At 41.8% G+C, this 14,223-nt stretch overlaps 1 protein-coding gene across 3 annotated transcripts in view; it reads right to left on the bottom strand.

The window, feature by feature from the left end:
• LOC148522962 (uncharacterized) overlaps positions 1–13,854 on the bottom strand; it is a 49,838-nt gene extending 35,984 nt beyond the window's left edge. For all 3 annotated transcript variants that reach the window (XM_088473596.1, XM_088473597.1, XM_088473598.1), the window contains exons 1-4: positions 13,751–13,854; positions 10,255–10,517; positions 9,578–9,712; positions 6,005–6,110 (exon numbers count right to left, since the gene is read on the bottom strand). In XM_088473596.1, coding sequence (XP_088329722.1) covers positions 6,096–6,110; positions 9,578–9,712; positions 10,255–10,517; positions 13,751–13,805 — 468 coding nt within the window. In that variant the 5' untranslated portion in view covers positions 13,806–13,854 and the 3' untranslated portion in view covers positions 6,005–6,095. The remainder of the gene's footprint in view (positions 1–6,004; positions 6,111–9,577; positions 9,713–10,254; positions 10,518–13,750) is intronic.
• Between the last annotated feature and the right edge of the window lie 369 nt (positions 13,855–14,223).

Genomic DNA, 14,223 nt, shown 5'->3' with positions numbered 1-14,223 from the left:
ATGGATCTGTGTTTGTAATTCTCCTGGGACATCTGCTCTGGCTGAATCATGCTGGCTGTTACATCTCTGTGTGTGCAGAACTCTCATCTCTCCATACTGATTAAACACCTGGACCCTGCTCTGTCTGTGAGCATTGCTAGTCTTAATTGAAATCACAGGTGTGGTCCTGATTCTCAAGGGCTGCAGAGATGAATACTCCCTCTGCATGCTGTGCCTTGCTCCACTCTGAATGCCACTGCCAGACCACCTGTCTGTATCCACCAATCGCTGCCAGACTCTAGGTATATAGATCCTCCTCTAATAGCACTCAGTGCTAGAACATCTCATTACGTTCCGTGGTGTACAACTTGTGCTGTAGTTGTTCCTGAGTTCCAGTGTGTCCCAGGCTCCTGCTGGTTCCTAGACCAGTGCTATCTGTAAAGCCTGCTATGTTCAGTTATCCACACGGCTCCCAGGCCGCACCAAGTAGCTTCCACGCTACCACCTCTCACCTATGGCTCCCAGGACGCTCCAAGTAGCTTCCACGCTACCTGCTTCTCCACACGGCTCCCAGGCCGCACCACGTAGCTAACACGCTACCATCTCTCACCCACGGCTATCCAGCCGCTCCACGTAGCTACCCAGCTACCAGCGTCTACCCACAGCTATCCAGCTGCTCCACGTAGTTACCCAGCTACAAGCATCTACCGGCTAGATGATACCCAAATCTTACCTGAACCCTTAACTACTTTCCATCAACTGCTGGAACAGCTACAGGCTCTACTCAGCAAAATCTTTCAGCTCCTTCCTGAATTTCTTAGAGCTACCTCTGTCTCAACTAAAAATTCTGTCTTGGAATCTCTAAGAACCAAAGATACTTCCATGCCAAGTGAAGTGAGACATCGAAGTTACCCACGCTCCAAGCTCTCTGTGGCTGAACGCCAGCGGCGTAAAGATTTACATCTCTGTCGCTATTGTGGAGCTTCTGACCACTTTATCAAAGACTGTTCCCTTTGCAATTCCAGCAGTGGTTCCAGGTGTCAACGTCTCAGTGCCCGTTCTGGTCCCGTCCCAGATTCTGCCTGTTCGGCTAAATCATCTAATCATCATGTTAAAGAATTTCTAAGTGGTTCCTTCTCAGTTCCTGAAAAGAATGCGGTAGCTCAGGATGATATAGTGTCCATGACCTTTGATGATGATCTGTCCCAGTACACCGTATTGCTTAAGCATTATGATGCCCTAATGAGAACCAATCCTACCTGTGGTATTACTCCCACCAACATCGTCAAGTTTCTTTTTATGCACTTTAGAGGTAAAGCCTTGGAGTGGGCTAACCCACTCATTGAGTCCAAGGATCCAATTCTACAAGACGTAATTGCCTTCAGTACAGCTCTGCTTAAAGAATTCGCTCCTATATGTCCATCTCCAGATACCCGTTCTGATAAATATTCTAGAGTTATTTCAGCACCTTCAGATATTAAACTCGCATACCCCGCTGTTCTCCCTTCTCAAAATCATATGGTACAGGATCAATCAGTCCAAAAGAAGAAGACTCAAAGAACTTTTAGAGACCAACAACATGATACCATGAGAGTTGGTTGGGTTTCCCTCTGCCCATCTCCGGAGTCCTCTAGGTTTCCAAGTCTTGTTAACTCCTCTTATCTTCCTTTGGACATGGATTCTGATTCTGAATTCGATCATGTGCATGACAATACTCCTTTCCTCGACAACCATTTGGTATCAGACCATGTTCTTCCTAGTAATACGTTCTCCCAAGAATTACCTGTAAAAACTACTTTACTGAAAAAGGAAAATTCTTCAGCTACTCTCCTTAACACTATGCAAATTCCTCTAGGAACAGAGAGATGCTTGAAGGGATTAACCTTTGAGATCGTGGGATATTTTGAGTCCATAGAAAAGGAGGAAGCCAAGTTGTTAATTGAGAGTTACGGAGGTAAAGTTTCCGAGAAGATATGCAGTAAAATCGATTATCTCGTTATGGGTCGTTTCGGTGGAAAAACCAAACGAGAGAAAGCAAAGAATCTTGGGGTCAAGGTTATTAAGGAAGATGGCTTGTTTAAGTTGATTGACATTATGCTCTCCAAGGAAAGATTTTTTGAGCAAATTACCTCAGGAAACAATTTTCCAAGCACCTTCTAGAGTTCTCAAAGTTTCAAGTTCTTGAAGATATCGGATAGGCTCAGCCAAGTTTTTAGAAATTTTCCAAGTTGTCCTGGTGTTTCGAGTTTCGAGTCTTTTGGAAGCTTTCTTGTATTTCTGAAGGAAGTTTTGCCTGGGTGTTCGGAGTCCACCCTTGAAGAGGGGGGTACTGTCACAATCCTGGCTAGTTTTTACCTTTTGTGACTTACCTCTGCCAGCTGCTCCATGGATCTGTGTTTGTAATTCTCCTGGGACATCTGCTTTGGCTGAATCATGCTGGCTGTTACATCTCTGTGTGTGCAGAACTCTCATCTCTCCATACTGATTAAACACCTGGACCCTGCTCTGTCTGTGAGCATTGCTAGTCTTAATTGGAATCACAGGTGTGGTCCTGATTCTCAAGGGCTGCAGAGATGAATACTCCCTCTGCATGCTGTGCCTTGCTCCACTCTGAATGCCACTGCCAGACCACCTGTCTGTATCCACCAATCGCCACCAGACTCTAGGTATATAGATCCTCCTCTAATAGCACTCAGTGCTAGAACATCTCGTTATGTTCCGTGGTGTACAACTTGTGCTGTAGTTGTTCCAGAGTTCCAGTGTGTCCCAGGCTCCGGCTGGTTCCTAGACCAGTGCTATCTGTAAAGCCTGCTACGTTCAGTTATCCACACGGCTCCCAGGCCGCTCCAAGTAGCTTCTATGCTACCAGCTTCTCCAAGTGACTATCCACGTTACCCACTTCTCCACACGGCTCCCAGGCCGCACCAAGTAGCTTCCACGCTACCACCTCTCACCTACGGCTCCCAGGCCGCTCCAAGTAGCTTCCACGCTACCTGCTTCTCCACACGGCTCCCAGGCTGCACCACGTAGCTTCCACGCTACCATCTCTCACCCACGGCTATCCAGCCGCTCCACGTAGCTACCCAGCTACCAGCGTCTACCCACAGCTATCCAGCTGCTCCACGTAGTTACCCAGCTTCCAGCATCTACCCACGGCTATCCAGCCGCTCCACGTAGCCACCCAGCTACCAGCGTCTACCCACGGCTTTCCAGCCACTCCACGTAGCTACCCAGCTACCAGCGTCTACCCACGGCTATCCAGCCGCTCCACGTAGCCACCCAGCTACCAGCGTCTACCCACGGCTATCCAGCCACTCCACGTAGCCACCCAGCTACCAGCGTCTACCCACGGCTATCCAGCCGCTCCACGTAGCCACCCAGCTACCAGCATCTACACACGGCTATCCAGCCGCTCCACGCAGCTACCCAGCTACCAGCGTCTACCCACGGTTATCCAGCCGCTCCACATAGCCACCCAGCTACCAACGTCTACCCACGGCTTCCCAAGCCACAACAAGTAGCTTCCACGCTACCATCCATCTGCAAGCCCATCTACTAGTAACCCGACCAGCTCAGTCAGCCTTCCTGCTGGTCCCAGTCCGGTTCCTCCAAGTCCACTCACCTCACGGCTCATTAGCTGCACCAAGTAGCTTCCGTGCTACCATCCATCTGCAAGCTCATCTTCTGGTACCCCAACCAGCTCAGTCAGCCTACCTGCCGGTCCCAGTCTGGTCCCTCCAAGTCCCTTCTGGTCTCATTCCAACGTCTCCAGTTTCCAGTTCCAGTCACTCATCACCAAAGGCAGTTCTCACTGCTACCCACTTCATATAATAAAAGAGCTATTCATGGTAACCATGGTTCCAGTCCAGCCAGCCTCCAGTGATTCCAGTTCATCACCTGATACAGGTAACCCTCGAGCACCAACTGTGACAGATTGCACATACCTAGATCAGGTTTAGGGATTCCCATCTCTTTAGGCTGGATGGGTTTCACCTTAATGATGAATGATTGTTGGTGTGGGGTGATAGGGATGTTTTTTCTTAAGGTATGGTGGCAGCAGTGGCTCCTTAGCTTAGGGACCTTGTTGGCAGGAAAGAATGGTAGCAGTTGTTATCAGCCCTTAGATCTTGAAGTGCTTTCCTTGCCAATACAGTACATTATTCTACCCTACTGGGGCCAGCAGCTCCACCAGGCAAAATTGGCCTTTTGTATAATTGGGATGGGAGATGGTTTGCTTGAGGTTGTGCTGATATACTGGCAGTTGGCCCCCCATATAGACCTAAGTGGAGTTGGCATGCAGATGGTGATATTTCTTAGTGAGGCAATTTTTTCTTCACTGTTATACTTTTTCCTCTTTTCCCTCTTACCATTTATTTAAATATAAATAAAGCTACCCATTTTTTTCAACACAAGTATGCCTCAATGTCATTAGTTCTAGTTTAAAGTTATTTTTATGTTCTTAACAGCCTGACATCAGATGATATGGCATTTAGTGAGACAGAATGCATTAAACTCTTAGCTGGGTTTGGACTGCTCCGGGGCTGCAACGGTTACACCATGGTAGAAGTTTGCCATAGTATAGCCTGAAATTTTGTTAGCCGATGGCTGTAAAAGGGGTGGGTTGATAGTGTGAATACCCTAGATGGGTGGGCCTCTTTCTGCCAAGGATTCTCCCACCCATCTGCCCCATTGTTTTGTTTATTTTTTATATCTGCTTTATTTGTGGCAGGAAAGAAAGATATCAGTTGCTACCTGCCTTTAGATCTTGAGGTGCTCTTCCCACCAATACAGTGGTTAACTTGATTCTACCCTACTGGGGTCAATGGCACCACTGGGCCAGATGGCTCTATTGTGTCATTGGAATTGGAATTAGATACCTTGAGATTGTGGTGATGGGCTGACAAATGACCTCTCATCAAGGCCTAAGTAGAGGTAGTGTGCAGATGGTGATAATGCTGAGTAGGACCATTCTTTCTTCGCCACCACACTTTATCTGTCCTTTGTTCCCAGTTGACATTAATTTAATTGTAAGTAAAACTGACCCCTTTTTTCCCCCACAAATATGCATCCGTGTCATTATTTTATAAGTTTATGGATACTGTTTTTCTCTTAACTTGCACACAGGAGAAGTATAACATCACATGATAGGGCGTTTAATGGGTATTGTGAGTACACAGACAGTGTCATCTCAGTTGCAGTCCAATTCTTCACAAAAAAGGCTTATACCATGTGACCCCCAAACCTTAAATACACTAAACTGTAACCCCACCCCCTAAAACTAATTGGCTAAAACAACACAATGTGACCCCACACAATCCAACACATAGTCTTGTGGTTTATCCCACACGAGGCATATTTTGCCATCTGTTCTGAAAACATTCAAATTCTAATTATAGATAGGGTATGAATCTCTGTGTAAGGTCGCCATTAAATATGTAAACATGTTTCTTTCACAATAATTACACAAGCCACCATAATATATACTGCATTGTGATTTATTGATTTATTACTGCTACCATCCTATTCCCAGTGTATCAAAGCTTAAAAGGATGTATATACTTGGCTGACTCTCAGACGGTACAAATATAGGGCAGATGAGTGTTGCAGTTGAAAGTGAACCACTGGTCGGCTTGTAAAAAAAAGAGAGGGGTGTTAGAGTCAGAGCAGATTGTATCCAGACAGGTACCCTAATTGGTCTCACAGACAGTCATCCATCTAATTCAAATAGGTTTCAATGCAGTTTCATGAAAAAAGAAAAATATCATACAATAAAAATGTAGCTATTAAAATGTCAAAGCCATATATAAGTACCAAAAAGGGCAAATTACACAAAGTTAAATTCATTGCACTGTATATTGCTCTACACTATTAATAAACAATTTTAAATATGTAAATTTGTTTGGCCAATGGTCAGAAGTTTTGTTTTTAATTTGGTCACTTGGCAGCAATGTTTTAGTGTCATTTTTGTCTCATTGTACAATTTTACCTTATACCTATGTATGCCTATAGTCTTACTTTTGCTTACTTGTTAAACTGATTGCAGTGCACCATGTTCCAGTCTGGCGGTTTTGTCAAGAAGCCCAGTTGGTGAAGTCCAACTTGCTCCCATCCAGATTTCAGTACCCCGATGCCTAAAAAATAGAGAAAAGTCAAGAAAAATAAAAGGCCAATAGATTTTCTACTTGTTTTCCTCCGAAACATAAAGTGTGTAAGAACTAGTACATGATTCTTGCATAATACAGAGTTTGTAATGGAAGCACTACTGAATGCAAAGACGTAATGACTACAAATTCAAAGGCACTAGAGACTCTAATAAAATCTGGATGAGGGCGTCTTGAAGTGAGCACTTGTTAACTTTGGAAGGGTCACCCCCTGTTTAGGTTAGACATGTGAGGTTCAGTTTTCCTGAAATTCTTGAAAGTTTTCCAAACATACCCAAACTTAGGGGTTACGAGTTGAACCAAGTCTCGACTTGGGTCTTCTCGCAATTCAGAATTCAGATTTAAAAAACAGATCTTGCATGTTTCGGATAACATTTAAGCCCCTCCCTCCTGATTTCAGGTGCTGTGAGGTGGTCAAAATTTACTGAAAATGAATGGAAATCAATTTTATTAATGTTAGTAATACTAAAGGAATAAAATAGCTCCAAATGAAATGATTTTCAGCTGTTTTTAAATTTTTAAGAAAACCAAAACCAAATCCATACCAAAACAATTGAGAGTGGTTTTGCCAAAACCCAATGATGAATTAGAACGAGAACCAAAACACATGGGTCTGCACACACCTCTAGTTTAGGTTAATCTGGGCTTCATGGTATCAGCAAAAATTTCAGCCTACAACTTTTTGAATAATTAAAATAGACAGTAGACCTGAGGAGTGAGGTACAATAACAGGACACCCATGTTTGATAAAGCAATCTAACAATAGGTGCATTGGTGGGGAATAAATTCTACTGTTGGTCAGATGGACAGTTAGGGGTATATTTACTAAAGTGAGAGTTTTTAGAAGTGTAGATGTTGCCCATAGCAACCAATCACATTCTATTTAACATATAACTAGCACCTTCTAGAAGATAAAAGCTAGAATCTGATTGGTTGCTATGGGCAACATCACTTCTAAATACTCTTAATTTAGTAAATATACCTCCTAGGCCAGCATGTACTAAAGGAAAAATGCAGTAAAAACCCTATTTTTGGGGTTTATACCGCATTTCCATATGTACTAAGCCCCGGCCGCCCTTTTATTGGTGCAGAGGGTAACACCAGGAAAAAAGCCTATGGGCTTCTTATACCCCGCACCCGACGCTTTGCCGCCACCTCGTGCCCTGCAGACACCAAGCTCTGGCCCACACTCTCCTGCTCTCCATGGTTGCCATCCCATGCTCCTGCTGGGTCCTCCTCCTCCTCCTAATCTTCTTCCGGGTGCAGGGAGAAGGAGGAGCCCAGGGCTTCCTGCACAGGTCACCAGCAGGGAGTTCCCAGGGCTTGGAGGGAGCGGGGTCCCATGGAGATCCCCTCACCCAGCGATGGCTGCTTCGCAAAGGGCAGCTCTTATGCAAGAGCTGTTCTTTGCGATACTAATCGCATATGTTAGTACATATGCGATAAGTAAGGTTGCGGTGACTGGTGGAATGGTCACCGCAACCTTAGTACATCCCAGAGAAACACTAAGGTGAATTAGTACTGTAGGTATGTAATATAAGTACAGGTTGAGTCTCCCATATCCAAATATTCCGAAATATGGAATATTCCGAAATACAGAATTATTTTGCATGACTGAGATAATGAAACCTTTGATTTTTGATGGTTCAATGCACACAAACTTTGTCTAAGGCACAGATTATAAAAAATATTGTATAAAATTACCTTCAGGCTGTGTGTATAAGGTGTATATGAAACATAAATTAATTTCATTTCTGTTTTGAACCTCTGCTTGAGCCACAAAATTATTGAAAATATTGTATAAAATTACCTGCAGGCTGCGTGTATAAGGTGTATATAACACTTAAATGCATTCTGTGTGTATATTTGGGCCCCATTCCCAAGATATTTCATTATGATATGCAAATATTCCAAATTACGGAATATTCCGTTATCCAAAATACCCCAGGTCCCAAGCATTTTGGATATGGGAGACTCAACCTGTAATATATATACTATATAAGGGTGCCCGTGCCATAATTTACTGCAGTGAACCCGTATTATTTAATCAGATGAAACAACATATTTATATTAATACAAAAATAACTAAAAATATGTATCTAACACTCTGATGACTGTACACAAATTTTTATAGCACTTAACTGTTATTGGAATAATTTTTAACACACTAAAAAAACAATTTGAAATTTCTCTTTTCATTAATTTTTTTTTATATGTTTTGCTGGTTTGTTCTATAGTAATATATAATTTTAATACTACATCTAATGAACGCTAAGTTTTAATAATGTGCATCACCATAAAGGTGCCCACACACTGGACGACTCGCAAACGATGCAATGTCATTAACGATTTCCCAGGAACTCCCCGGCAGCTCCCCGGCAGTCCTGGACAAACAATATCTAATCTTGCATAAACTGTGCAATCTGACAAACGATCTGACTAAAAACCTTAATCTCATTAATGAGATTGCCAGATCTTACCTGCTGTAGGTAAGATCTGTGGATAGGACATACGACCCGTGGGACGGCGCATCGGATCATTATTGTTCCTGGAAGCTGCATGATTTGCACGATTTTAAACAATGTATCGTTCCCATTCGTCGTTGTGTGAGCACCTTTATGTAAATATTGTTGCATTATTAAATTGACAGTGATAGCACCCCCTACACCTCATGATATAACAGTATCTATACCTTGATTAGGGGTTCTGCTCAGTATGATATTCCTTGAATATATATACCAGTGCGGACAGTATTTTTTTCTTGTTGTGTTTCATTATCTCAAACTGTAACCTGTGCTATGAGCCATTAGTGCTGTTAATTCCCAACCCGACCTGCTGGCAGATAAAAATATGTTTGCAGACTGGAATTGTAATTTTTTGGACTGTTTTTGGATGTGTGTCATCATTTTACTCCAGGAGACCATGGTCCTCTAAACCCGAGTACTCACTAGACGAAATGTTGTCCGACCTGGCGGATTGAATGACATATCATCCACATCGGGTAGTATGTACCTGCTATGTCACTGATGATGCACGCTCCCGCACATCGTCGGCAACATCGTTCATCGGACCTGCATGCAGGTCCAAAGGGAAATACTGTCAGCGGGTTCCATGCTGCTGAATTCAGCATGACCTCCGCCATTGCTCCCGGCATCGGCAAGTGTGTATGCACTTGCCAATGCCGGGACCCCATCCGGGATACGATATTGTGCAGGGTACACATCGGCTAATGTGTACCCAGCATTACTCTGCCACCTTACAATATACATATACTGTAGTGTATATACCACTGTCTTAGAATAATCCTTTAGGCTACAATCCCTCCTATAGTAATAAGTTTGAATGTCCTAAATACAGAATGTAGGTGTGTGGCTGAAGCAAGGACCCCCGGCTTGTGATTGCCCCTAAAATAAAAGATATAATCCTGCGCTACTTACGGTGTTGGGGTTCCACATGCCAATCCATGCATAATTCTGATTTACGCACGATCTCTTTGCCAGACATCGCACTTGGGTATCAGCCCCAATGTTGTGTAGAGAACTTAGATCTCCTCGCAAATATCTGCACAGATGCTATTGAGGTAATGTAAAGATAATATATTTGTGTCGTTAATATGTCAGATCAACTTTACACCATTACATGTTAATGTCACATTTACAAAGAGCACAAATGTACAGTAACTCATAGTTACCAACATAATGAATCACTTTTATTGCTCTGACTTCCACTACACAGGAGAAAGCTGATGTGTGCTGCTATCTAGGTGCTTTTAGAGCCATGTCAGTAAAGGATCTTCAACTACAGTAATATCCACATTACAGGATTAATTTAATAAATTTGGATTCAGTAAACAGAAAACTGTTTAACTCTGCGTAAAATATAATCCAGTTACATGGAGCGCTACCTATCACCTATATGTGGATTGCTCTTAGTAACTGTTACAGAATATAATCAAATAGCAAAATTGATCAATAATGTATTTCTATCTTATTAAACTAGATATTCAATAATTTAACATTACAAATTTAAAAATTAAAAAAAATGTAGAAATCTTTTATAGGTGCTGAAGAGACAAGCTGTCATTCATTAGAATATGCCCAGTGATTCCACAAACCTGAGCGTTCCAAAAAGTCCGCGTAGTAATAAAAACAAGATAAAACCAGGTCGCTTTGCCAGGATTGATGCCATCATGATATCTTTCTTTTTTGATCTCCATTGTGACACTGTGGAATTTATCCAAGTGGTAGTGACTTATGTCGGGGGTCTGCAGATCATCTGCCATGTCACTTCCATCCTCTTGGCTGCCTGGGTAATCTGCTTTTTCTAAGTCACCCTGAACAGCTGTTTCCTCTAAGTCACTCTGAACAGCAGTTTTTGCTAAATAATCATAATCATCCCAAAAAAAAAAAGAAAAAGATAAAGATAAAGCATAAAGAAATGGTGGAAACAAATGCCACTTTTAATTTGAAAAAATAAACATAATTATGACCAGAAGTACATTTGTGGAGCCCATTTGATGCAAACCTACTTCCTCAATGATGCTCAATTTGGAAATAATTTAACAATACACCTAAATAAAGGTAAATGCAATGAAACAGAGTTTATATGTCATCTGCTGGCGTCTGCACACATCATAGATAATTACAACACAGCCACTTCACTCCTATTAATGGGCACCAAAGGCCTCACCGGGTGTGGTGACACCCGGTGCTCACTCTGACTATCGCTGCGTGTAGGCGCACACGTGCCCAGAAAGGGGGCTTCGCTGAAAACAAAGGGGCAAGGCCTAGCAGGGGATGCCGATGACTTCACACCGCCGAAGATGCTGGGCTGCCCCCAGAGACTGGGCTGTCAGCACTGTCGGCTCCTCTTCTATGACAGGATCCGGGTGCTGCTGTAAAATATCTCACTACAGCACTCTCTCCTGTCACTGCAGAGGAGCCTGCAATTTGGTGTCTCCCCCTCCGAGGATGACACCCGGGTGCGGCCCACAGCCCCCACACCCCCTCATTCCAGCGGCACATTGCAGGCTCTGCTTGTAAAGTAATTGTCCCCTAAAACAATTATTTTATTGTAGCCCATTTCTTGTTTTATGAAATATTTAAAGAATGGGGGAGATGTACTAAGCTTTGGAGAGTGATAAAGTGGAGAGAGATAAAGTACTAGCTGATCAGCTCCTAACTGTCATGTTACAGGTTGTGTTTGAAAAATGACAGTTAGGAGCTAATTGGTTGCTAGTTTATCTCTCTCCACTTTATCACTCTCCAAGACTTAGTACATCTGCCCCTCTATGTGAATAAGTAAAACATTTATACACTCAGTAAAGCTGGCCATACACTAGACCAACTTTCATCCAACCATCCAACTAGTTGGTTGGTTGGAATGAAAATATGGTAATGTAGGGAAGCAAATGACAATAAGCAATTTGCTCCCAAACACCAGTAAACAGACGAAAATGGTCGTTTAATCAAGTTGGTTAATTCTGTTTGAATTAAAAAACTTGATTGAATACGTTTTTGTCCATTTTCAGGGGCTTGGGAATAAATGGCTGATTCTCATTTGCTCCCAGACATTACCAGATTTTACATTCCAACCAATCAACTAGTTGGATGAAAGTTGGTCTAATATATGGTCAGCTTAAGGCAGAGGTTCCCAAACACGGTCCTCAAGGCTCCCCAACAGTTCAGGTTCAGGTCACCATGGTTGAGCACAGGTGACTTAATTAGTACTATATAAGGAAATGGCCTGGGCACAGGTACTTACCACGCTAAGTCGGCGTGGTATTCATTATTATTTCTGTTGTATGAACCGGTAAATAGGTCGTCCTTTTTGATACAAATTTCACTAGAGCGAATATAATGATTCTTTTAACCGGTGGTGCTCCCCTAGAGTCAGTGATTTGAGAAGTACAAAAAAAATAGAAAAAGAAGACTCATTGTGTGGGGGCACTCTTGACTAAATGTAAAACTTAACTTTTATTAGATCTCACTTAGGATCTGACACAGTTACTTACAACACATAACATAGATGTATATTAGGATCCTATAGATTTTTGAATCCTATTACTCTTAAAAAATATATACATTGATACTTTTTTATAAAAAGGAAATAAGTTTCATAATAGACATTCCTTAGACACCCTGAGATGTAAATCTCAAAAGGTGTAACAATAATCCCAGAGCATGGTATCTTTCACAAAGGCAAAATCTCATAATCTTAACTCTCCATAATAGTTACAGTTCGTGTTTTAATACCAACATCATAAATATTCTTTTAGTATTTTTCAATGAACCTCACAATAAAAATTGTTTAAACAGCCTGAGATATAAATATCAGAAGGCTTTTATATATGATATACTTGCTATTATATTCTGTTTTTAAAAGAAAAAAGTTCCATAAAAGCAGATATTCTTTTGGTATAACAATAATCCTAGAGTGTAGTTTTATCCAAAAACGGCAAAATTTAGCTCTTAATAATAGTCACCATTTGTGTTTTAACACCAATGTCACCAGTATCTACAATGAACGTTCATCCAATTCATATAATTAAATTTACTCTTAAAGAGTGCTTGATTCATATGTATATCTTTTTCAATATATATGTGCTCATTCGAACATAGAAAAATTCCATATGATGATAGAACAGTTCTGAAAAGCACTTGTATGCATATGAGGAGATAATCTGCTTTTGATCACATACCCGTCGGTAGAGGTGATTAATGAGAGTTACCTACCTCAATACAAGTGATCTACAAGTTTTCCTGCATCTGCTGTCAGCTCCCAGAGATTGGAGCTGATGAGAGTACAGAAAGAGCAGTCTACAGAGAAGAGATATGTGCCTCTTGTATTAGATATCACCATCAACAGGTTGTGAAATCCAGGGGTAAATAAATATTCAATAAACAGTGTATATATATCTGGCAGGTTGATAATCTCATTCATATGATATAATCATTGCCCAATACATCTGTATAGAATAACAAAACAGCAGCTTTTATATCATAACCTGATATTCTCTTATATTCGCACACGCATCATAAATACAATAATTGATGGTACATAATAAGTCATAGAGGAACAGGAAAAGCCTCTTTTCCATGCAGCACCAGTAAAGTCCCTCTCGCATGTGCAACCATTAAGGAATGCAGTGAATGCTAAGTAAACAAGGCTGGCTGCCCTACTGGGAGGTAAAGGATAAGTAGTTCTCTTTTTGCAGATATGGGGGAATGATTCCCTTGGTGAGGATAATCCTCACTATCTGCTGAGTACTACAGAAGAAAGTAAAGAAAAAGTTACCATCCAGTCACATAGTCTGTCTTTCAGGTATATCAGCTGTTGTTAATGCAGGGATCCGGGTGTGCACACTCCGGAAAACCCTCTTGTCCCGACCAACGTGCGTTTCACCCTGTGGGCTTCCTCCTGGGTCCGTGTAAGTGTTCTAAAGTTACCTTTCTTATACTTAATTAGTACCTCAGTCAATTTTGATTTAACACCTGTGCTCAACCATGCATACCTCTAAAACCTGAACTGTGAGCGGACTGCGTTTGGGAACCTCTGGCTTAAGTGAAACACCCTCTAGTACAGGGAGATTGTACAGATTGTCAGCTCACCAAGTTCTTGAGCATAGATGGTCCCCACCAGGAGCAGCAGCAGAAGACGGATCATGTCTGCTGGGGAAAATAAATAGTCATCATTTCATGTTCTTCTCTGTGGTTTTCAGACTGACCTGTAACTTTGGTTGTTTTAACTTTTCAGAGAATTGAACCCTTTGTGCCTTCACAATTCTGGAGGTCCTTCAGGTGTCTGCAGTCTCCAGTGATCTGTATTCTCCTCTTTATACACTGATTTTAGGAAGTTGTGGTTTTACATGGATTAGATGACAGTCACTAAAAGTGATGCAAATGGTATTTATCATCACACACCTATATTACCCAAGTGCAACAAATTGAACTGTCCATGCTCCATCTAAGTAGATTTTGTCCTTGTATTTGCATGATAAAAAAAACCTTTACATTTCAAATTTTATATAGCTACAAATGTATTGCAAACATACAGTATATAAGGTAGCAGATCTGACAAATAA

This window comes from Taudactylus pleione, unplaced genomic scaffold (genome assembly GCF_031769625.1).
Source record: "Taudactylus pleione unplaced genomic scaffold, aTauple2 ptg000136l, whole genome shotgun sequence".
NCBI lineage: Eukaryota > Metazoa > Chordata > Amphibia > Anura > Myobatrachidae > Taudactylus > Taudactylus pleione.
Note: the sequence above shows the minus strand (reverse complement) of the source record. Positions and strands in the feature narration are given on the sequence as shown.